The sequence below is a fragment of the Lactuca saligna genome, chromosome 1 (genome assembly GCF_052625555.1).
Source record: "Lactuca saligna cultivar CGN05327 chromosome 1, ASM5262555v1, whole genome shotgun sequence".
NCBI classification, from domain to species: Eukaryota; Viridiplantae; Streptophyta; class Magnoliopsida; order Asterales; family Asteraceae; genus Lactuca; species Lactuca saligna.
In genome coordinates, this window is record NC_136417.1 from 66,934,912 (window position 1) to 66,957,298 (window position 22,387).

General features: G+C 33.5%; 4 protein-coding genes and 1 non-coding gene across 6 annotated transcripts; 4 read left to right on the top strand and 1 right to left on the bottom strand.

Annotated features, from left to right (window-relative positions):
* Positions 1-938: 938 nt before the first annotated feature.
* On the top strand, positions 939-1,009 carry TRNAG-GCC (transfer RNA glycine (anticodon GCC)). The gene has a single exon. It is a non-coding gene; the product is annotated as a tRNA-Gly (tRNA).
* A 1,375-nt stretch (positions 1,010-2,384) lies between these two features.
* LOC145038990 (Haloacid dehalogenase-like hydrolase (HAD) superfamily protein) lies at positions 2,385-3,996 on the top strand. Its single transcript, XM_078987166.1, has 5 exons — positions 2,385-2,819; positions 3,097-3,139; positions 3,247-3,307; positions 3,395-3,529; positions 3,605-3,996. The coding sequence occupies exons 1-5, from the start codon at positions 2,426-2,428 to the stop codon at positions 3,767-3,769; spliced, it is 798 nt and encodes a 265-aa protein (XP_078843292.1). The 5' UTR covers positions 2,385-2,425; the 3' UTR covers positions 3,770-3,996.
* Positions 3,997-9,925: 5,929 nt separating this feature from the next.
* Positions 9,926-12,294, top strand: LOC145039000 (putative folate-biopterin transporter 8, chloroplastic). Of its 2 annotated transcripts, none has more exons than XM_078987172.1 (2): positions 9,926-10,705; positions 11,024-12,294. In XM_078987172.1, exons 1-2 carry the CDS (start codon positions 10,207-10,209, stop codon positions 12,163-12,165), a joined length of 1,641 nt encoding a protein of 546 aa, XP_078843298.1. In that variant the 5' UTR covers positions 9,926-10,206; the 3' UTR covers positions 12,166-12,294. The 2 variants fall into 2 exon arrangements, with proteins under 2 accessions (XP_078843298.1, XP_078843302.1); XM_078987176.1 differs by having other exon boundaries at positions 10,492-10,705; positions 11,035-12,294.
* Positions 12,295-12,480: 186 nt separating this feature from the next.
* Positions 12,481-14,340, bottom strand: LOC145007772 (pentatricopeptide repeat-containing protein At3g12770-like). The gene has a single exon (XM_078966541.1). It carries the CDS (start codon positions 14,317-14,319, stop codon positions 12,481-12,483), a length of 1,839 nt encoding a protein of 612 aa, XP_078822667.1. The 5' UTR covers positions 14,320-14,340.
* Positions 14,341-15,408: 1,068 nt separating this feature from the next.
* LOC145007788 (uncharacterized) lies at positions 15,409-16,194 on the top strand. Its single transcript, XM_078966542.1, has 2 exons — positions 15,409-15,592; positions 15,746-16,194. Exons 1-2 carry the CDS (start codon positions 15,409-15,411, stop codon positions 16,192-16,194), a joined length of 633 nt encoding a protein of 210 aa, XP_078822668.1.
* The last annotated feature ends 6,193 nt before the right edge of the window (positions 16,195-22,387 follow it).

The following is a 22,387-nucleotide window of genomic DNA, read 5'->3' on the forward strand; positions in this document are numbered from 1 at the left end:
ATACTAGCATGACACTCCAATCTCTCAAACCAAAGACCAAAATGCTGCATGACGACACATGTAGACCAAACTTCCCTCCATTTGTGGATGCTCATGGTACTAACGAATCAGAAGGTGGTGCTCGTGCTCGACCCAAAATTCCAGATCGTGATGTATCCAAGGATGATGATGAAGGTCCCGATGATGATGTCTCAATGTTCTTATATATTTGCTTCTATAGTGGGATGACACCACTCATAAAAACCGTTGAACTTTATATAACAAGGAGTTGAAAACTTGAAATATATATTCATGGGCGTCAATGTGTGGCCGAGTATTCGTTTAAATTTAATGTGATGAATATATTTGTGAGTGTTTATGAATAAAAACAAATTAGTATCACAAAAAATATTTATTTATCTTGAACTACAATATTAAATGGTATTTTTATAAGATTTAATAAAAAGGATGTAAATTTCATAACTAAATTCAAACATATCCTTAAACATTTTATTATTATTTATGTTTAAGTTTATTTTGTTTAATTCGAATGAGTGCAATAACTTTGTTATGTAACAAATATTAACCCAATTTCTTCTTTCTTTCTCTCACATCTCTATCAATTTCTTCTTTCTCTCTCTCTCTCTCATATCATTTTAACAATTAATTAATACTTTGTTATGTAACAAAGCATTAACCCAATTATAATTTAAATCTATTCTAATTCACTTTTGGATAATTTAATATATGCTAAACAAAATTGCTCATTCATTTATACTTTTTCAACGTGGAGAGGATAGGTGCTCTAGGATTTTCTAAGAAATACTAGTCCTCATACTCATTTTGCACATCGGAAAAAAGGCGAAACTGTGGTCTTGAAGTAATGCTCATCAAAGATATGGACCCAACAGGGAATATTTTTAAATTTCAAGAATTTAGATTGCAAAAGAAACACAAAAGCACCAGTGGTCTAGTGGTAGAATAGTACCCTGCCACGGTACAGACCCGGGTTCGATTCCCGGCTGGTGCACTTGAGCTGTGATGTTACGCCTACTTCAACGGTGGGTCCGTTGTCAATTTATCTTTCATAGGTGAAAATTCAGGTTCTGAGCTCTTTTTTTTCTTCTAAAGTTTTATTATTCCCTATGTCATTGGATTATTTTGAGCTACTTTTATCACTTCTGGGATTTCATACTCTTGTTCAAATAGTTCTACAACTTCCTCCATCTCATATCTGCGTTTTTTGTTAAATAATAAACCAAAAAACTGTAATTTCTTCTTCGTCTCACTAATTTCTAAGTTTTCTTCTTGATGTTCTTCTTCAACACTATAATTTCATGTTTGTTCCTTGTTCAACTTCATGTTGTTGATCATTACCTTTAAATTACTTCAAATCAAATGTTTTTTTTTTGCCGGAGTTCGTCTTATTTGTCAACAAATCCTTCATATTCCTCACCATTTTGATAAATCATTATTGGTACCCAAAAACGATTTGAAAGAGCTTCCATCTTCCTATATGCATCTAGATCAACAACAAAACATTCTTTATTGCTATACAAATGTTCGCTCTTCTTCTTGTTTAGTCCTTTCCATTCCTTCATTTCCATCGTGACATGCCACAACCACCGTGAAAACCAACTTTTTTCAATAAGTTTGCTAATAATTAGCAAACTATATGGTTAGGTGTTAGAGTTTTTTTTGGTGATTTAATCATCAAATATATTTTAATGTAATGGATTAAACATTGTTTTAGTTATAACAGTACAAGGATTAATTTGTCATTCTTTAAAGATGTAAATTCAAGGATTAATTCGTATTTTCTGAAAGTTGAAAACTGTTCTCGTTTTATCCGTTGTGTGGATAAGTCCGGGAAATAGTATGACTTCGTTGAAACACAGAAAACTGATAGGACGCTTTCTTCTTCATCCTCTCTCAATATTGATTCTGTGTTTTGTGCCTAAAATCAGAATCATTTCTTCAGAAATTATCCTAGTTTAGATTTCGTGATACCCAAGACAATTAGGCTCGAAATATTAAACAAGGAAAGTGTATCACACGATTCCTGTTTGTGATCCAGATTTCCTATAACCCAATTTCGAAATTCCCCAACAGCTTTTTCTTAGTTTAATATTATTATATTTATATATCTATATATATTTTGTTGTTGATTGGTAATATGAGACTATAAAAAAATTATGTAAAAAAACTCTTCTATTATAAGTGTTTATAAAGCTTTTTGAGTTAGTGATTTGGCAACATGTGACTATACAAGTACCAAAAAACTTTCTTAAAGAGTTGATAGATGCTCTAAGAAATAATGGTCGCATGAAAAAATTGAGAAAAACCAAACAAATTTATAATAACTTCGTATCACACTTTATAAACCTTAAAAACGCATATTACCCAACCTCGTAGGATCCGTGATCTTCGATCTTCTTATCTATAAATGGCGCCGCTCAATTTGTCGCCACTCAAATTCCAAACAGATACGCTTATGCTACAAGCATCCATACCACCGCTCTTTTCCAGAGCTCTCTTCAAATCCATATCGACCACCATCACCATGTCTCTTCAATCCACTTCTAAACCCATCAAATCTCGCCTCAGGGGAGTGGTTTTTGACATGGACGGAACCCTTACAGTCCCCGTAATTGATTTTCCGGCCATGTACAAAGCCGTCCTCGGCGAAGATCAGTACCTTTCCATCAAATCCGCTTCCCCTTCCGGCATCGACATTTTGCATCATATCGAACAATGGGAACCTTCCAAGCAACAGAAAGCTTACGAAGTTATTGCCGATTTTGAGCGCCAGGGGCTCGATCGACTGCAGGTTATGCCGGGTAAAATCGCATGCCTTCATTACCTTTCCTGATCAATTTCCATCTTTGTATGGGATGATGGATAGATATTAGCAGTATAACGATGTTATTTAGCTGATTGCAAGTAGAATTTGGTGTTGCGACATCAGATTTATACATTTGAATCTGCATAATAATTGGGGAAATTAATGGGTTTCGTCAATTGCTGCTCATAACAACTTAAATTTCTTAACTTTCAGCGTTCTTGGAACTTCAATCGGTAATAAAAACTTTTCGTTATACTTGAACAACAATGCAGGTGCTGCAGAACTTTGCGGGTTCCTTAATTCGAGGAATATCAGGTTAGATTTTGGATTTTGCTCACATGATTTCTTTACAATATGATCGCTTATACAAATTATCTGTATCCCTTCATTACCTCTTGCAATTGAATTGATTGCTTTTGCAGAAGGGGACTAATAACTCGTAATGTCAAATTAGCTGTTGATCTGTTTCACGAACGATTTGGGGTATATATTTTTTCTTTTCTTCTTTTCTTCTTTTCTTCTCATTACATTACTAAATCATTAAACTCATAAGGACATATATTGTTACAGATGTCATTTTCTCCAGCATTGAGCAGAGAATTTCGACCTTATAAACCAGATCCAGCTCCCCTGCTTCATATATGCTCAACATGGGAAGTTGAACCTCATGAAGTGATGATGATTGGAGATAGCTTGAAGGATGATGTGAGTGATTCATGCCTTCCAATTTCTAAGGGATATATAAAGTAATAATTTTTTTAATGTTATGATTTTAAACAGGTGGCTTGTGGGAAAAGGGCAGGAGCATATACATGTTTGCTTGATGAAACAGGAAGGTATGATTCTCCTGAATATGCTAATGTTGAACATAAACCAGATTACAAGGTATCCTCTCTTGATCAAGTGCATTCGCTATTGGAGTCAAACTTTGACTTAACGCCTTGACTATTGGAGACTTTATTGAGTTTGTAAGTGAAGTGCCTTTCGTGATTTGGATATAAAATCTGAGAGGCTTCAGTTGTTCAAGATTTTTGTGGGTAGAAGAAGCATTGAATTGATGTTGGCTCTAAGTATTTGTGAAAGAAATAGATTAGTTCACGTTTTGTTATATGGGCTTCTTTTGTGGTGGTGTTTCAAGCTAAAACAATGGGAATGTTGTATATTTTTGTAAACTGGTTTGACTTTTGACCCAAGTCAACAAGTCAACGTTGCTCTTGCTTTCTTTAATTAGAATTAGATCATTGTTAGTTTGCTAATGATCAAGAATACGTTCTTTTAGTTTGATTGTGTAAAGTTCATTATGTTTTTTATTTAAAATATCAAAAAAATAAGAATTTAAAAAATTTAATAATCAATTTTATTTAAAAGGAACATTTTGAAAATCTTCCTTAGAAGCTCATGGTAAGAGCATCTTTGACGTATTATATTATATAGCTTAAGGTTTGATCTCTTATTGTAAAAGCCTAACTTTAATAAAGACATCAAATATGAATAATTATTTCCATATTTTTTTTATTACTTTGCTGCTACTTTTTATATGAACACATTAGGCCGGAGGGTATGCGGTTTAGGGGGTGCAGGAAGGGAACTGTTCCCTGCGGCCGGAAACACAACATTGCCCCTGTGGTTTATTGTGTGCGGGAATGGAGAGAGGGAAGGCTATCCCGCCCCCTCTCTCTTCAAATCATTGGCTTATATATATATATATATATATATATATATATATATATATATATATATATATATATATATATTTCTAATTCCAATGGTAACCTTAAATTTTTTTTTTTCAACAGCTATAAACTAGAATTTTTCATTTAAAAAAAAAATACATTTAGAGAGTCGACGATTGTCGTCATCGGTATCCGATTCGATGGCTCAAGCAACGCATTATTTGTCGGTTCCGTTATAACAAAAACAGTGGTTTATTTCCGAAACCGACAAGGTCAAAGTTTATGTTCACAGACTTCAAACAAGAAACCCTCTGTTAGTGAGAAATCGTGAAATTGGGCACAATCGTCTTGTAGAAGACTATTTTGTAGATGACACCGTGTATGCTAAAAAGTTTCGACGACAATTCCGGATGAGGAAATAGTTATTTTTACGTATTGTTAGTGATTTGGAAAATCGTTTTCCATATTTCCAATGTGAAATGCGAGACGCAAAAAATGTTTTTCTTCAATAAAACAATGTACAACCACAATTCATCAGTTAGCATACGACATGAGAGGACATGAGAGCAGACAAATGAGATGATTATTTAAGGATGTCTGAGCATAACACACGGGATAGTGCGTACAAATCCGCGAAAACTATTACTTTGGTTTACACGCTACGTTATTTGCGCAAACCAACCATTAACGATGTCTACTAATTGTACGTGGTGCATGAAAGTATCGGTTCCTAAGAATGCTAGGTAGTATCAATTGCATGCACTGGTCCTGGGCATTGTGCCCCAACGCATGATGTGGTCAATACATGCGAGACAATCATAGAGAGTCGACGATTGTTTTAGAAGCAACCGCATCACATGATCTTTGGATATGACATGCATTCTTTGGTCCAACTGGTGCAAACAACATCAATGTTCTAGACTGGTCGTCGGTATTTAACGATATCTACATTCGAAAGTCGTACGATGATGTACCGTTTGAAATAAATGGGGTAGCATATAAGCGCGATTACTATCTTACTATCGGGATTTATCCTAACTTATATGTTTTTGTGAAATCGTTCACATGTTTAAATGACGAAAAAAGAAAAAAGTTTAAGGAGGCACAAGAATCAGCTATGAATGACGTGGAGCAAAATTTTGGTGTACTTAAGAGGCGTTGACAAGTACTACAAGTCTGGGCACAATCATATGAAGTGAATAGGTTGCAACACATAATATACGTCTGCATCATATTACATAATATGATTCTAGAAGATGAAGAGTAGTTGTTGGTACGCAAGAGGATATGGTGAATAGAAGAGAAGTACATGATCGTGTCATTCATCACGCCTTTCATATGGATTTGGTGGAACACATATATAGGACACACATACAAGCACGATGATTTGTTTGATGAACCAGATGAAGATTCGGCTATGCGCATCAAGGACTCGGATGAGGATTCGGATGACGATCACGAGGATGAAAGTGTCTTGGATGATGTCGAGACTCGTGCAGGGATTCAGAGTGACATATAATTTTTGTTTTTCAAATTTGGTTATCATGTAATTTTTAATTATGTTTTCTAAGTGTTTTTTTTTTTAACTCTAGGTTGTGTTTTTTTAATCTTGTTTTTTTTTTTTTTTTTTTTTTTTTTGTTTTTTTTTTTTTTAATTTTATTTTATTTTAAATCTCGATTGTTTTGTTATGTCCCTTTTTTTTTTGAAGTAATGAAATATTTTTATTTAAAATAACTATTAAGTTTATTAATCATTTTTAAGAAATTATATTTATTTTTTGGATTTATAAAGATTAAATTTAGATTATTTTTATTAGAAAAAATAAAAAATGAAATGTAATTATTTCCTGTTTTTTTTATGAGTAAATAAGTGACGCTCAGAAAATGAGCGGTGAAATATGGATACACCCTACCGTCTTATTGAATATGCTTTTGATATATATTTAATACTCATTCACAACTATTAGTAAAAAATATCATGTTTAATTAATATGTTTGAATGATTAGAAATTAAGGCGTAACATTAACATGTAATATATGTTACACATTACTAATTTGTAATACTCTGTTTAACACATTACTAATGTTTTATGGATATTGACAAAATAAATATAAAAAATAAATCAATTATCTAAAATGACTTTATTTTGATAGATTTAAGAAATAACTATCCGATCTAGAACACCACTAGCCGGACTACGTAGTATACACATACCAAACTGTTAATTATTACTTTGCTATTTTGACTGGGTTCAAAATCTAATGTGTAGTAAGATATACTATGAACTAACAAATTGTAAATCCCAAACTAACCATATATTTATGAATTCACCTAATATTTTTTTACTTGCCATTTACCCCTTAATGTATAAACATGTTAACCTTAACATTTTCTTGTTCTTACAAAAATTGAACTGATTCATTTACTATAAAATCATGTAAAATAATACGTTTACTTTCATATAAACATGATTTCATCTAAGCAAGCTGTAAAAACATGTAAAGATGGTGTAGGCATTACACAATCGAATAGGTTAATGATGAAAATAAATAAATAAGGACTATTGTATACTAGAAAACTTGTCATAATTAGTTGACTTGGTCAATAACCTAAATGATAGAGTAATGGCGGAGTGGGAAAAATGTATTAAACTTGAAACTTTATTTAAAAATCCATGTCAAATGGTGCCCATTTGTGCAATAAGAAACATGAGAACTTAACTCGCCAAATAGCTAAAGATTTAGAATAACTAGTTAGTCTCCCCTCATTTAGATTTAGAAACGGGAATGAGAAGTTAAAGAGCATCTCCATGGCGATCTCATGCTCTTGAGCAAAACCTAGGGCTAGTGTTTGAAGATTAAGAAGAAGGTTGAAGCTTGAGATCATTACCAAGACATTTGGGGTGTAATATTCTCATTTCTAAGTCAAAAAAATCCGATATAGTGTTTGGGTGATGAGTTAAATATGAAAAGCCAAGTTAAATTATGTTTATAAGTTAGTTTTCTCATCTTGATGTCGTTTCCATAGTTCCAAGCTTGAATCATCATCTCCCTCGATGTATTTTCGAGTTTGGGATGATTTGAATCATAAACCCTAAACATAGAGAAACAATGACTTGGTCAATGAATCATGTAATAGATTGCATTAGAGTATGTTATATTAATATTTTCTTACTCAAAATGAAACAACCTTGGCTATTCATGTCAGACAATTTACCTGCCTAACTTATTTTGATTTATGCACAAATTGAAGAAGATAGCAATTTAACAGTTGCTTAGACGATAGCAAAGATATTTTGAAAGCCTCGGGTTGTAGGTTGCATTTGAACTATATAATGTTATTAAATTGATTACCACCTTGTTCTTTTAAACAAAACTCCACACTTTGAAACTTTTAAATCAAATACAATACACAAATATTTAAATTATTTTTAAAACTTGCTATAGATTATGGGGCCATATATTTTTCCCACAAATATGAATTTTGAAACTTTTAGAACTTAAACAAGTATTTTTAAAATGTTATTTTAAACCACCCTAGCGAGGGGTGTTTTAATGCGTGGACCTAAACAAATATGTTTAAAAGGTTATTTTAAACTACCCTGGCGAGGGGTGTTTTAATGCCTAATTATACCTTCGAAGCAATGATGGATGCTGGCAAAGAAAAAGATTAAAAACTGGTTAGATATTTAATGAACATGTAGACATTCTCTTAAGAGAGCTCACAAAAAAGATATTCCATGTGGTTTGCCTAAAATAACACTTTTAGTCCTAATATTGAGATTTAATCATGGGTTGTTCATGTGAAGATTTTTGGTATCACCGGTGGTCCCTAGGATCGTTACCGTTTAACATGCTTACGTTAAGTGTATATCAAATGACAAAAATGCCTTTGTTTTTATTTTTTGTTTTTTATTTTCTTATTTTCTTATTTTTTTTCTTGACCCAAATTTACTATAACCTAACAACATCTGGTACCAAAACTGAAATACGCTGTTTAAACCGATCGTCGATCTCTTCACCTTCCTTGTCCTTTCGTCTACTTAATGCACACACCACTTGTATATAAATCGACCCCTAACCTTGGAACACACACCTTTCAATATTCTATTATAAACACCTATCATCCTTACCATAAGTACATCATGAATACAAAGGAACTCAAATCTGACCATCAAAACCTCATTCACAAAGAACATCGGACGAAAGCCACTACGATGGAGCTGTATAAAAAAATCCAATCCGACTTCGACATGAAAGAACAAATGATGAAGGAAACCATGCTGCAGACAACCACCACTTATGAAGGAACAATGGAAAACATGCCCAGTTAACGAATATACGAAGCTTTTGGAGAACTCTTTTGCGTAAAATGTTAACTTATCTACCATATGTAATTTCCTATTTTTGTGCCTTATTAGAATATAATGTTAACTTATCTACCATATGTAATTTCCTATTTTTGTTAACTTATCCACATGGTTGAAGAATATAATGAAAAAAATCAATGCTAAAAAAACAATCATTCTTCAAACATACGATATGTAGTAGTTTCTCCAAATTCTTGGCTCTGAATCAAAACTCAAAACAATCAAAACATACTATCTTATACATATATGGAAGAATCTAGTTGAAAAATCAACCTGGTTGGGGTAAGGCGCCAAAGCTTGTAAATGTAGACAACTTCATTAGGAGGCTGGTATATATGTAGGAACTCTGTGTGTTTATTTGGGATTGATTCTTGGCGTTTGTGGGCATATACAAGAGTTAAGGAGAGTTATGTCTTGGATAATGGGTAAGAAATATAGCATGATAACCATGCATGATGTCATGGATATGCAAATGGAATTATGATAATTACAGGGATGAGACTTATTTGAAACGAGTGATCATGCCATCGAATAATCATGTCTTGTTTTGTGTTTTTACCATGAGTATCTATGATAATTATATTAGAAGGAAGGATGCTTGAATCAGTTGTTGTGTTGTTATCTAGAGCGAAGTGAAGTGACAGATGGTTTAGTGGTGATTGACGAATTGATAATGGTGTGATGGTGGTTGGGAATGATGGTAATTAGTGATCATGATGATTTTGGATACCACAAAAGAAGGGATGTGATAGTTATTCTACATGTCTTTAACTCTAGAAAACAAACGAGCTTAACACGGGTGGACTACAAGTGTTATCAAAACCCTTAATAGGGATCATTGGTGTTATTTTGCCAAAAATTGGACCAAAACTGTTATATCATGTAAACCATAGGGTGTCAAGACTGTAATTTACTCAATCTTTTATATTAAAAAAAATATATTTTAAAGTTTTGATGTGTACCTTCAAATTGTCGTAACACCAACCATTAGGACACGTCTACACATCCGTACGGTCGACAGAAAAATAAACTAATTTTCCCATTAAGCCCCCCACAAGAAAGAAACCCTAACCAAGTCGATGAAGAAATAGAAAGACAACAGATTGGTGTCCCTATTCCCATTGGGTCCATTCTGGATCTCCAATTAAAGACAAACAAAATAAATAAACCTCAATTTCGATACACATCTTAACATCTCTAGAGGGTTCTCCTTCTTGGAGCCTCTGTATATTTTTCTCCACCTTCTACACATCTTCTTGATCCATTTACCTTTTGTTATTCCTTTCTCTTCGTGTTCAAGTGAAGAACATCACAGAATCCAGAAACACGAAGAAAAACCATGGCTTTATCATCAGTTTGCAATGAAGTCCCATCATTTGCATTCAATCCATCTTTCATAAATCCGGCAAAAAACCAATCTTTTTTAGAGTTGAGAACACCCACCAAGTTTTCTTTTCCTTATTCCATCAAACAAAGAAAACCCATGAAAATCTCGAAAACGACGAAGTTCATGAACCCTAGAACTGATGTGGCCGACCCTGTTTTTTATCGGGACACGATCAAGAAGATAGAGAGTGAGAAACAAGATGGGAATTTGATAGGGATTAAGCAAATGTTGAATCTTTGTGGATTTGGATATTGGGTTCAAGGATTTAGATGTTTTCCATGGTTAGCGTTAAATTTTCACATGGCGAACAGTTTGAATATGAATCCTTCAACGTTGCAACTTGTTCAGATTTTTGGTACTCTTCCAATGGTGGCAAAACCCCTTTATGGAATCTTATCGGATGCTATATTCATTGGTGGTTCTCATAGGTTACCTTACATTTCCATCGGAGGTTAGCTCTTCATCTCTCAAATCTAATTTTAACCTAAATCTATTTGCGCACGTTAATATCCATGTTTATCATATCATCCTACTTTCATTTTGTCAATTTGCCATATTACAATGTCATCCCAATACAAAGCAATTTCCAATTCTATTATTAGAAAATCGTTTTGTACAATTGGTCAAAAAAAGTCGATCAATTTGTTAAATGTCACGTCATATAGTGGCGAGTTTTGTGAATATCTCATAAATGAAAGTACATTACTACTTATGAACCAATATCACGGATTATCCTTAGATTTAAAGCGCTTGATATCAATCTTTTCAGTTATGTTGCAGGTATTATCATGGGGTTCTATGGCATTCATGCCAACAGAAGCACTTCCTATTCTCATGACATTTGTTTTACTTAGTAATCTTGGAGGATCCATTACAGAAGTTGCAAAAGACGCCCTTGTTGCAGAATACGGTCAAAAAAACAAAATAAACGGTCTTCAATCATACGCATTCATGGCTCTAGCAGCCGGGGGCGTTTTAGGAAATTGTCTAGGTGGCTATTTCCTCTTGAAAACACATCAACCGAAAGCCATGTTCTTAATCTTTGCATCTTTACTCTCTCTACAACTCGCATTCTCTTTGACAACAAAAGAAAAATCTCTCGGGTTACCTCACCCTTCAAATCACCATGAATCAATCTTGTTGGGTATCAAGAAACAATTTTCTAATCTAATTTTGGCGATTCGGGATGAGGGTATTTTCGTCTCACTTTCTTGGGTTGTGGGGTCTATCGCGATTGTTCCAATTTTATCGGGGTCTTTGTTTTGTTACCAAACACAAATTTTAAATCTTGATCCGTTTATTATTGGGATGTCAAAAGTTATAGGACAGTTACTGCTTTTAGCAGTAACTGTCCTATACGACCGCTTTTTGAAAGCGGTCTCCATGAGGAAACTTATTGGTTTTGTTCAAATTTTATATGCGAGTTCTCTTCTTCTTGATCTTGTTCTTGTAAAGCAAATAAATCTCAAATTTGGAATCCCAAATGAAATTTTTGTTGCTTGTCTTTCGGGTATGGCGGAAATCATTGCACAATTCAAGATTCTTCCTTTTCAAGTTCTTTTTGCCCGTTTTGCCCCTAAGGGATGTGAAGGGTCACTTATGTCATTTTTGGCATCCGCCCTTTGTTTGTCATCAATTTGTAGTGGGTTTTTGGGTGTTGGAATGGCGTCTATTCTTGGAATTACATCGGTTGATTACTCAAATCTTCATGTGGGAATCTTGATACAATTTATGGCTGCTTTGGTGCCTTTGTTTTGGATTGGGAATCTACCTAACTTAGAATCTTTAGATGAAAAGGAAAAGAAGATGGGTTTGAGTAAAAGGAGGAGAAAGTATAGAAGAGTTGGTAGAGTTGTGTATAATATGGTTGTTGTTTATCGAAGAGAAAGAGAATCCGAAGCCCAAAGGTAAAGATTTAGAATCAAGAATATCTTTAGATACAACATTTGAAAGAGAGGTGTAACAAAGGCTTAGGCTAGGTTGATTTCTACAAACTTGTGTATAGTATATACATGTGGAGAATGTCATTTTTTTTAATTATATGATCAATTCCGTTGGATTCAAAACTTATGTTAGCATAAGTAGATCCATTGTTTAATTGTGATTGGATTTTTCTTGAAAGTTGTAGATCCTAAGGGTGGATTAGGGTTCTTGTTAAACTTTAACAACACTACAAGAAAGTACTTCGATTTTGTTCATTGATCTAACAATATATTCAAACAATAATCACATCTCTCCAAATTTCTCCAAATTGGGGTCTCTAATCACTAGAATCAATTCATTCAAGATTTCATAAATCTTATGAGATTCAGGATGTGATTTATCAGCAACAAAGAAACTATGAGTTTGACTATTAACAATAATCCAACTACACCCAGGCAACTTCTTCAAGCTTTTATCTTTCATCACTCTTCTCACATCACCCACCAATTCCCACTTCCTACAACTTGCATAAAGATTAGAAAGAGAAACATAATTAGAAGGATTTTCAGGTTCAATCTTGATAAGTGATTCATAACCCAAAACTCTTGTGTCATAATCCATATGAACCTCAAAACCACTCACAAGAGCTCCCCAAACACTAGGCCCAGGTTCTAAACTCATCATCTTGATAAAAGTCAAAGCTTCATTGACCCGACCCGATCTTCCCAACAAGTCAACCACACAAGAACACATCTCAACCGTTGGATCAAACCCATATGTATTCACCCATTTGTTGTAAACATCAACACCTTTATCCACTAACCCTGATCTACTACATGCGGATAAAACTCCAACAATGGTGATTGCATCTGGTTTGATTCCATTTTTTACCATTTTATCGTATAAATCAACTGCTTCATGGCCTTTATTGTGTAATCCATACCCTGAGATCATACAACCCCAAGAGATTATGTCTTTTAAGAAACAATCATGCTCAAAAACTAATCTTGCATTGATTAAATCACCATTTTTTGAGTACATATCTATTAGAGAGTTGCATAAAGGAGTGTGATTTGTAAAACCGTTTTTGAATGAAAACCCATGAATTTGAATTACTCCTAACAACCCTGCAAGTAAGTTACTAGCTTGGAGAACAATTAGAAGAGAAATCTCATTTGGTTTTATCAAATCCCTTTGCATTTCACAAAATAGAAACATGACTTCATCTGGATCACCATTTTGTAGATAACCATTCATCATTGATGTCCATGTGAAAACATTTTTAAACTTCATTTGGTTGAAGATAAGTCGAGCTAAATTTGTTTCACCACATCTTGAATACATATCTATTAAACAGCAGTTTAAGTGAACACTTGAATCTATGTCAAGGTGCATTTCATTTCTTATTGCATAACAATGGAGTTCCCTTCCATGATCAAACTTACCAGATCTTGATCCACACAATGGAAGAAGATTGGATAATGTAAACTCATTAGGCTTCAGTCCTTCTGTTAACATGTACTTTACAAGCCCCCAAACTTGATAATTTGGGAAGGAGTTTTTACTGTTGATATATCCCGACAGCATTATGTTCCATGAAGAAACAGTTCTTTGAGGCATTTCATCGAACAGTTTATGAGATTCTTTAACTCGGTGACATTTGATGTACATTGACATTAAGGAATTGGTTAATACAGGATCTGACAAGAACCCCATTTTTATAGACTTCCCGTGAACCCATTCTCCGGCGGCGATATCTTCAATCACACCGGAAGTTTTAGCCAGAGTTGAGAATGTGAATCCATCAGGGGAAGAATTAGCGCTTCGGCACATAGTATTAAAAATGCTGAAACATTCCTGATGGAGATTGTTTTTTGCGAAGCCGTTGATTAACGTGTTCCATAAACATACATCCTTGAGTTCAATGGAGTCGAAAAGCTTTTGAGATTGAAGAGGGCTCTTGGAAGAAGAGTAGGCATTTATTAAATTAGTTATGACCACAGGGTGTTGGTGGAGACCCAAGGAGCAAACTCGAGCATGGGTTTGTTGGGTTAGTTTCAGAGATTGATTGTTGATTGAGAGCTGAAGAAGTCGGAGAAGGTGGCGAGGACCAGGAAAATCTGATGGCTTTGTGAAGAACATCGAAAATAGACAAAAAGTATCTTATGTTTGCTCATTATTGCCGTCTAAGGCTCATACGAACGAAAACATATGCCTCCTTTTTAGCCAAAAAAAAAAAATAATCCTATTTTGCTGAATTTGATGTTAACACCTCAAACACCATTTTTAATAAATTTTAATGATTGGGATATATTATTAATTTAATTAATCATGTAATAACATTCTTATACCATCGGTAACACTTATGGGTATGGGCAACGGGAAAGGGCGTTATGACCATGTTGACACCTAATAACGGCGTTATAACGGGAGGAACACCGTCACCTAGCAGTTATTAGACGTAACAGATAACGCGTTATGGTGAATAGAGGAAGTAACGTCCATTTTTTGCATGTTTTTTTCATTCAATGGTCATAGTTTTGACCGTTTTAAAAACGGTAACATACTAAAAAAAATCAAGTTTTATTTATACTATAAAATACACATAATTTATATCATTTTTACGTACAAAATACATAACTTTCTCTCAACTACATATTTCTTTCAATAATTCAAAACCAAAATATGAATCGTTTTGATCTGGCCCATCCGTACAACGATGATAACTACGAAGATGATATGTTCGTGAGTATGATGTACTGATATTATACAGACATGCTACTACAGTCAGATCCAGCTCCACTATTCACGTGCCATGCGACGTTAAATATAGATCGTGAGGAAGGGCATAAACGGCTAGTTAACGATTACTTTGCGGATAATTGTGTCTACCAGCCAAGCGATTTCAAAAGAAGGTTTCGTTTGCGAAAAAATGTGTTTGAAAGGATAGCCAACGCCATGGAAGCAAGGTATCGTTTGTTTCAACTTTTCTAATTTATAAATGTCACTTTTAGATAAAATAAATACAATTTTTAAATGTTTAATATATATTTAGGTATCGTTAGTTTCAACTTTTCTAATTTATAAATATCACTTTTAAATAAAATAAATACAATTTTTACATGTTTAATATATATTTAGGTATGAATTTTTCCATTGAGATATAATGCCAAAGGTAAATGAGACTTCATAGGGTTGCAGAAATGTGTTGCTGCAATTAAACTTATGGCAATGAGGGAGTCGCCCGATTCTATTGACGATTATATGAGAATGTTTGAGAAGACCGCAAGAGAAAGTTTGTATTTATTGGCAAGAGGTATTGTCGAAACCTTCAGTGACAAATACTTGCGCAAACCCTCGTTGCATGATATGCAACAACTATATGCGACACATGAAGAAAGATATGGTTTTCCGGGTATGCTTGGGAGCATTGACTGCACACACTGAAAATGGAGAAATTGCCCCGTGGCGTGGAAATGCCAGTATTCGTGCGGTCATCATGGAGCGCCTTTGTTGATATTAGAGGTTGTTGTTTCACAATATTTATGGATTTGACATGCTTTTTTAGGGGTTGTGGGTTCTAACAACGACGTTAACGTTCTCGATCAATCACCAATATTTGACGATCTTTTGTCAGGAAAAACCTCAGATGCTCATTTCACAGTAAATGGAAATGAATATATGTTTGGGTATTACCTTACGGATGAAATATATCTATCATATTCCACATTTGTAAAGGCGTTTCGACACCCAGTAGACCCAAGAGACAAATATTTCAAGAGACAACAAGAAGGGGCATGTAAGGACGTTGAACGTGCTTTTGGGGTTTTGAAATCAAAATGGCACATAGTTGAACATGCGGCGAGACCTTATGAGTTAGATACTCTACGAGATATCATGTATGCATGTATCATAATGCATAACATGCTTGTCGGAGATAAAGGACGCAATATTGCAACGTATTCACCTACGAAACCTAGACATGTGCAATTTCAACCAGAGACATCAGAATATTAGATAGAGTGATTGATACTCAAGATTAGCGAAAACACAAGCAACTCCATTAAGACTTGGCAGATTACATCTATGTTGGTTACGAAGATGAAGATGAATAGTTTTAGGCCAAAAATGTAGGGTTTTTTTTTTTTTTTTTAGGTTTTTAAATGTGTTTGTCTTTTGTTGTAATTTTTTTAATTTAAGATTTATTAAAATTTTATTTTACTTTTCAAATGTTATTTTTAATTTATGATTTAAGTTATATGATAAATATAATTATTATGACATAAATAGATAAAAAAAAACAAATTCGAAATATAAAAAAGAAAAACATCAAAAAGAAAGTAAAAAATAAAATAGAAAATAATTGATGTTATCATATGTTATTAGATGTTATTCATTTCCACCTTAGGTAACACCCATGTATGAATAGGATGGTAACATGATATCTTTTAGGTGTGGTAACATGTAATAACATGTTGTCCACACCTAGTAGTCTAACATCATCAAAATCATGGATTAAAGAGATCATTTCGTGTAAACTTCATTTTAATACATTAAAACTAAAAAATGATCATTACTTTTGAGTTCTCATCCATGATTTACATTAAAGGCGTATCACAATTCAAACTTATTAACATTCACAATTTCTCTATCTAATGAATCCATAAGTGTTTTGCCAAATTTGAGCTTAAAACTTTGTTAAAACACCAAAAAATCGCTTTCAAACCAATAAAAGGATTCAACTTCACAATTTGGACTTATAATTATACACCCTTAATCTAAAACATATATTTAGCTCATAAAATGGTAAATTTGAGTTTTGATAAATCAAATGGATGATTCATGATTCATGATTCATGTTAGGTCTTCAAAATCACCCAGAAGCTTCATAAACCCGAATTCCATTATAGATTTTGAACTCTTATCCATAGATTAGTGTTAGAAACATTAATTTAGCACAAACTCGTATTAAACTTGAATCTCATCCTAGAATTCAGATTTGAGATACAATTACCAATGAACATGAATCTCATCTTATTAATATTCAGATTGAGATACAATTAACAAAATGACCAAAGAAATGCTATCGAGACCAAAGAGTGAAAGCAAGAAGAAAGACAAAAGGAACAAAATGACAATTTTAAAAACAAAGTATAAATACAAAAACTTAAATGTATAAAAAATTAATATTAAATTAATTAAGTACAGAAAAGGGTAAAATTAATAATAAATTATAATATAAATATTACAAACAAAAAATTATAAAAAGTAATAATATTAATATTAATTTTGTTAAACTTGTTATTAGATATACTAAAATACAGAAAACAATAAAATTTATACTCAAAAATAGAATTTCTTTTAACATCGCTCTTGAGAAAAAATAGCTGGGCACCTCACGGAACAAGTTTGTTTATATATGTCGTGTACTAATATGTGTACTAGAGTTCAAAATTTTGAATAATATAAATAACTAATTATCCAAAATAATGAAAGTGAAAAGTTGGCTGTTCTTTAAATTACAAAAAGAGAGAGAGAGATTATATATGGTCCAAATAAAAAAGGGTTTGCTAAGTCAAAAAAGTGAGACATGATCAAGTTCAACTCCAGTTGTTTGATGTTAATGTAAACCTATTTAGGCAACATAAGTAGTGGATAGGGAGAGAATTTTGTCGAGGGTTTTTATAACGAATATTATTGACTAATCTATCATTCCATTTAACAAAAGATCTTAGAATTAGTTTGGTAGAAATGAGATATTTTCTAACTCTACTGTGAATGTTAATAATACAAAATATTTAAATTTTACTAGGATTGTGCATGGGTCGGTTTGGGTCAGTTTTGGATCCAAATCCAACCCAACCCATAAGTGGTTGGTTTCTGGTTTTCAAAACCTAATAGGATCGGTTTCTGATCGGTTCGGTTTCTCGGATTCTGAAGTCGGTTTGGGCGGTTTTTCGGTTTCTTGGGTTCAACCCATACATTCACGGGTTCTGGGTTTAAACCCATGGGTTTTGGGTTTTAACCCATTTTCCATAAATGAAACAACAAGTTTAATACTTCAAAAAACACCAAATTTAAGTTAAATACTTTAAAAAACATGAGTTTTACAACAAATAGTCTATTACAAGTTACAACCAAAGCTCGAAATAACTATTACAACAAAAAAATCAAGTATGAGTCGGTTTCTTGGGTTGGATGGGTAGGTTTCTAGGGGCGGTTGGTCGGTTTCTTGGGGTGGATGAGTCCGTTTCTGGGTAAAAACTAAAACCGAACCCAATGTTTCGATTTTTAAAAAACTCAAACCCTAACCGTCGGTTTCGATTTTAGTCGGTTTCTCGGTTTCTTGGTTTGAGTTTGCTCACCCCTAAATTTTACTACCTTTATTCTACTAGCAAAAAATGAATAAACAATTGTGTACTTTATATCAAATGAACCACAAATTTTATTAGAGTAAATTACACGAATGGTCCCTATAGTTTAGGGTAATTTGCGCGTTTGATCCCTAACTTATTTTTTTAACTTGGAAGGTCTATACTATTTGTTTTTGTTACGTGCTTGGTCATTACTGTTTGTTTTTGTTACACGCTTGGTCTCTATCTTACCTAAAAAGACTATTATTTAAATAGATAAAAATTATGGGGTATGTAAGGTAAGGTGAGAGAGTGAGGTTGGAGGTGTGTTTATTTAAATAAATTAAAAAATCAAGGGCATAATAATCATTTTAGGTAAGACAGGAACCAAGTGCGTAAGAAAAATAAACGAAAAATAAACACTAGGTACTTTTCGAGTTTAAAAAATAAGTTAGGGATCAAACACGTAAATCACCTTAAACCATAAGGATCATTTGTGTAATTTACTCATTTTATTACGAGTATTTAGGAATGCATCATCTTTCTTTTTTCTTTTCAGTTTTATCTTATTTTTCGATCCAAAATGGTTATAGCTTAAGTTGTGTGGAGCATCTTAATTTTGAAGATCTGTATTTTTAAAAGGGTTTAAAATTTTATGGTCTAACTTTTTAAAATGTAAAAAAAAAAAAAGAGAGAGAGACGGTCATGAAACAGAAAAAGAAGAGAGCAAAATCTTTGCTTAAAAATTAAAGTATTTTTGAAACACGATCATTTTTTTAGGGTAAATAACATAAAAATCATGAAGTTTAAACATAAATTCGATTTTGACATTATCTTATTTTTTTTTTCTCAAATTGGACATTGTGTTTCTATTTGTTATAATTTTGACAATTTAACTGGTTAATCTAGTTGCTTGCTGACATGACATGATGATATGTGAGTTTATGATGATGTGACATGCTAGCATGACCTGACGACATATCAAAATTGAAGAAAAACACAAAAAATATTATTATTTATTTTATTTATCAATTTTTTTCAATTTTTATACTAAATTATTATTTTTTTATCAGTTTGGACATTCTGGTTTTTTGTTCTAAATTGAATATCATTTTTTTTTGTAATTTTGTTCAATGTTGGTCATTTTCAATTGAATATATATATATATATATATATATATATATATATATATATATATATATATATATATATATATATATATATATATATATATATAACATTTGAAACCATATAAATACATATTTTTCATTTAAAACCACTTTTTTGTATAAATACAAAACATGTACATCAAAACCATAATGTTATGTATAAATATGTAACAACACAAAAACAATGATAAAATTTTTATTTTTAAAATGAATAGTTTCATTCATCAAATATCTCCAAGTAAATCACTAAATACACTATCAAAATATCATAGTACAAATATCTAAAAAGTACGAAAATCATGAGGGGAGGATGTTGTGCCATCACGTCGGACCATTCTCCTTGGTATCAGAAGTATCTGAAATCATAAACAAAACTGTAAGCATAAGGCTTAGTGAGTTCCCTAAAGTACCACATACCAAACATACAACTGAGTCTAACCTTAGGGTATATTCCAACCCAATACACAAATATGGGCCTAGCGCTAGGGTTTTTTCCAACCCATCATATACTCATGGGCCCAACCCTAGGGTCTATTTCAACTCAATCATACAATAATGGGCCCATCCTTGGGGTCTATTTCAACCCAATTATACAAACATGTAAAAGTCATATAATAACTAGCATCTTACATAAATAATCTGGTGGGCCGACATTAGTGCCTTCAACCTACAAGCGTAGTGAGAAGACTCACCTCAACTGAAGATATCTGAAACACACACTCGAGTTGCTGCTACTACGACTTCTCACACTGATCATAAACCCAAAATCAGTTCTAGTTAATAATCGGGATTCTAACCCCATAAACGAAGGTCCAATTCATCCTTTAACATACTAAGGGGAAAAGACCATCTTGCCCTTCCCATACATGACCCAACTAGATAAGGCCCAAAACCGAAAATGACCCAAGGCCTAATGCACAAAAAATAACCCAAAAGATTTTTCGAGATTACACCCAATGTACTCCTTACTATGCCTAACGCACAACTCGATCTCGAAAGGGTTACGGGGCCATAACCCAGTACAGTTAGTGTACTTAGGAGTACGCCCCGCGTAACCCTCTAAACTCTAAACTCTCTTTTAATGTCTTAATGCTTTAAGACTTAAGGTACAAGCTTCAGATATACGCCTAATAAACGTCTAAAATCACAAAGTTGCAACAATTATGCCATTGTATGGCTACAAGGAGCCAAAAACCAAAACCCTAACTCATATAATGTAACATCCATAAAATTCATGAAAAATTTTAAACTTTTAAGACCAATCCACAAATCATCATTGTTTACAAAATAGTTTTCAAAACATGTTTAATATTAGAGTTTCCCCAAAATCATAAAACAAAACACGAGGAGGTGCACGATCATACCTTCGTCTTCCCGCGATCACTTGAGGTAACTGAAACATAACCCAAAATTGTAAGCCTAAAGCTTAGTGAGTTCCCCCAAAGTACCAACACACAAATGAATAACACATATATAATAATAGCTTACTATGGGTCCAATCAACCATTGGGTTGGAATAGCCCAGGCCCCTCAACCATCGGGTTGGAATGCCGACATATTATGGGTCCAATCAACCATCGGGTTGGAATACCCCACGCCCCTCAATCATCGGGTTGGAATGCCAACATACTATGGGTCCAATAATCCTCAGGATGGAATACCCTCGGGCCCATTCAACCATCAGGTTGGTATGCCCCAACCTGTTGGCTTACACATAAATTAGTGAAGCCTCAACCACCGACCAAAAATATGCACATATAACATATAATCATATAATATTCTATACCACTAGTCAAATAGATCTACAGATCACTAAGCATACTATCATCATATATACCGGGATTCCGATCTAATAGACCACTATAGTACAATAACATGCATATAAGGATGTCAATCTAATGGGTTGACATTGGTGCCTTCGACCTGCAAGTACAGTAAAGAAAACTCACCTCGCAAACTAAACAGACCGATGAGGCTCGAATCCGAATCTTAGCTCTCTAAACGATACCTATTTCGACCAAATGACTGATTCCATTAAAATCCCAAAATACCCTCAAGGTCAAACTTGGTCAAAGTCAATCAAGTCAACCCAACCAAGTCAACTCAACCGTGTTAACTCAAGTTTGGGAGCATGTGAGGCGTACCCCATAGGTACACTTAGCGTATGCGAAGCCTCACAGAAGACCACTATCAAGGTGGTTAACTGAGTACGCGGGGCGTACTCCTATGTATGTGGGGCATACCCTTACAACTTCTAAATTCCATTTAGTGCTTAATGGCTTAAGTACTTAAGCCCATATTTCATATCCATGAGCAAAACACACCCTAGAGTCATAAGGTTTCCAACTTTATGACTTTACATGTCTAATAAGAGCTTAAAAAAGGTCTTAATCCATTAAGACCTCCTACAAGATGCATGGAACAAAACTAACCAAACAAACTTCATTTTTTTGGCTAAGGACCCCTCCTAGGGTCTGAAAGGACTACTAAGAACATCCAAAACATGCCATGCTCAAGATGAGACTTTTGGGACCAAAAAGATGACATAAGACCCCCATACTAGATCTACAAGATTAAGAGGCAATGATGCAAGCTTTATACCTTAAAAGGATTGCAAATGAAAGATGAATCCCAAATCTAAGGTGCATCTTCCTCCAAGTTGAGCTTGATCTTCTTCCTTCCTCTTCT

Coding starts and splice junctions, on each gene's coding strand:
- LOC145038990 (XM_078987166.1), top strand. CDS start 2,426: ATGGCGCCGCTCAATTTGTCGCCACTCAAATTCCAAACAGATACGCTT. Junction 3,140..3,246: donor CTTAATTCGAGGAATATCAG/GTTAGATTTTGG, acceptor TTGCTTTTGCAG/AAGGGGACTAATAACTCGTA. Junction 3,308..3,394: donor TGTTTCACGAACGATTTGGG/GTATATATTTTT, acceptor ATATTGTTACAG/ATGTCATTTTCTCCAGCATT.
- LOC145039000 (XM_078987172.1), top strand. CDS start 10,207: ATGGCTTTATCATCAGTTTGCAATGAAGTCCCATCATTTGCATTCAAT. Junction 10,706..11,023: donor ACCTTACATTTCCATCGGAG/GTTAGCTCTTCA, acceptor CAATCTTTTCAG/TTATGTTGCAGGTATTATCA.
- LOC145007772 (XM_078966541.1), bottom strand. CDS start 14,319: ATGTTCTTCACAAAGCCATCAGATTTTCCTGGTCCTCGCCACCTTCTC.
- LOC145007788 (XM_078966542.1), top strand. CDS start 15,409: ATGAGGGAGTCGCCCGATTCTATTGACGATTATATGAGAATGTTTGAG. Junction 15,593..15,745: donor AGAAAGATATGGTTTTCCGG/GTATGCTTGGGA, acceptor ATGCTTTTTTAG/GGGTTGTGGGTTCTAACAAC.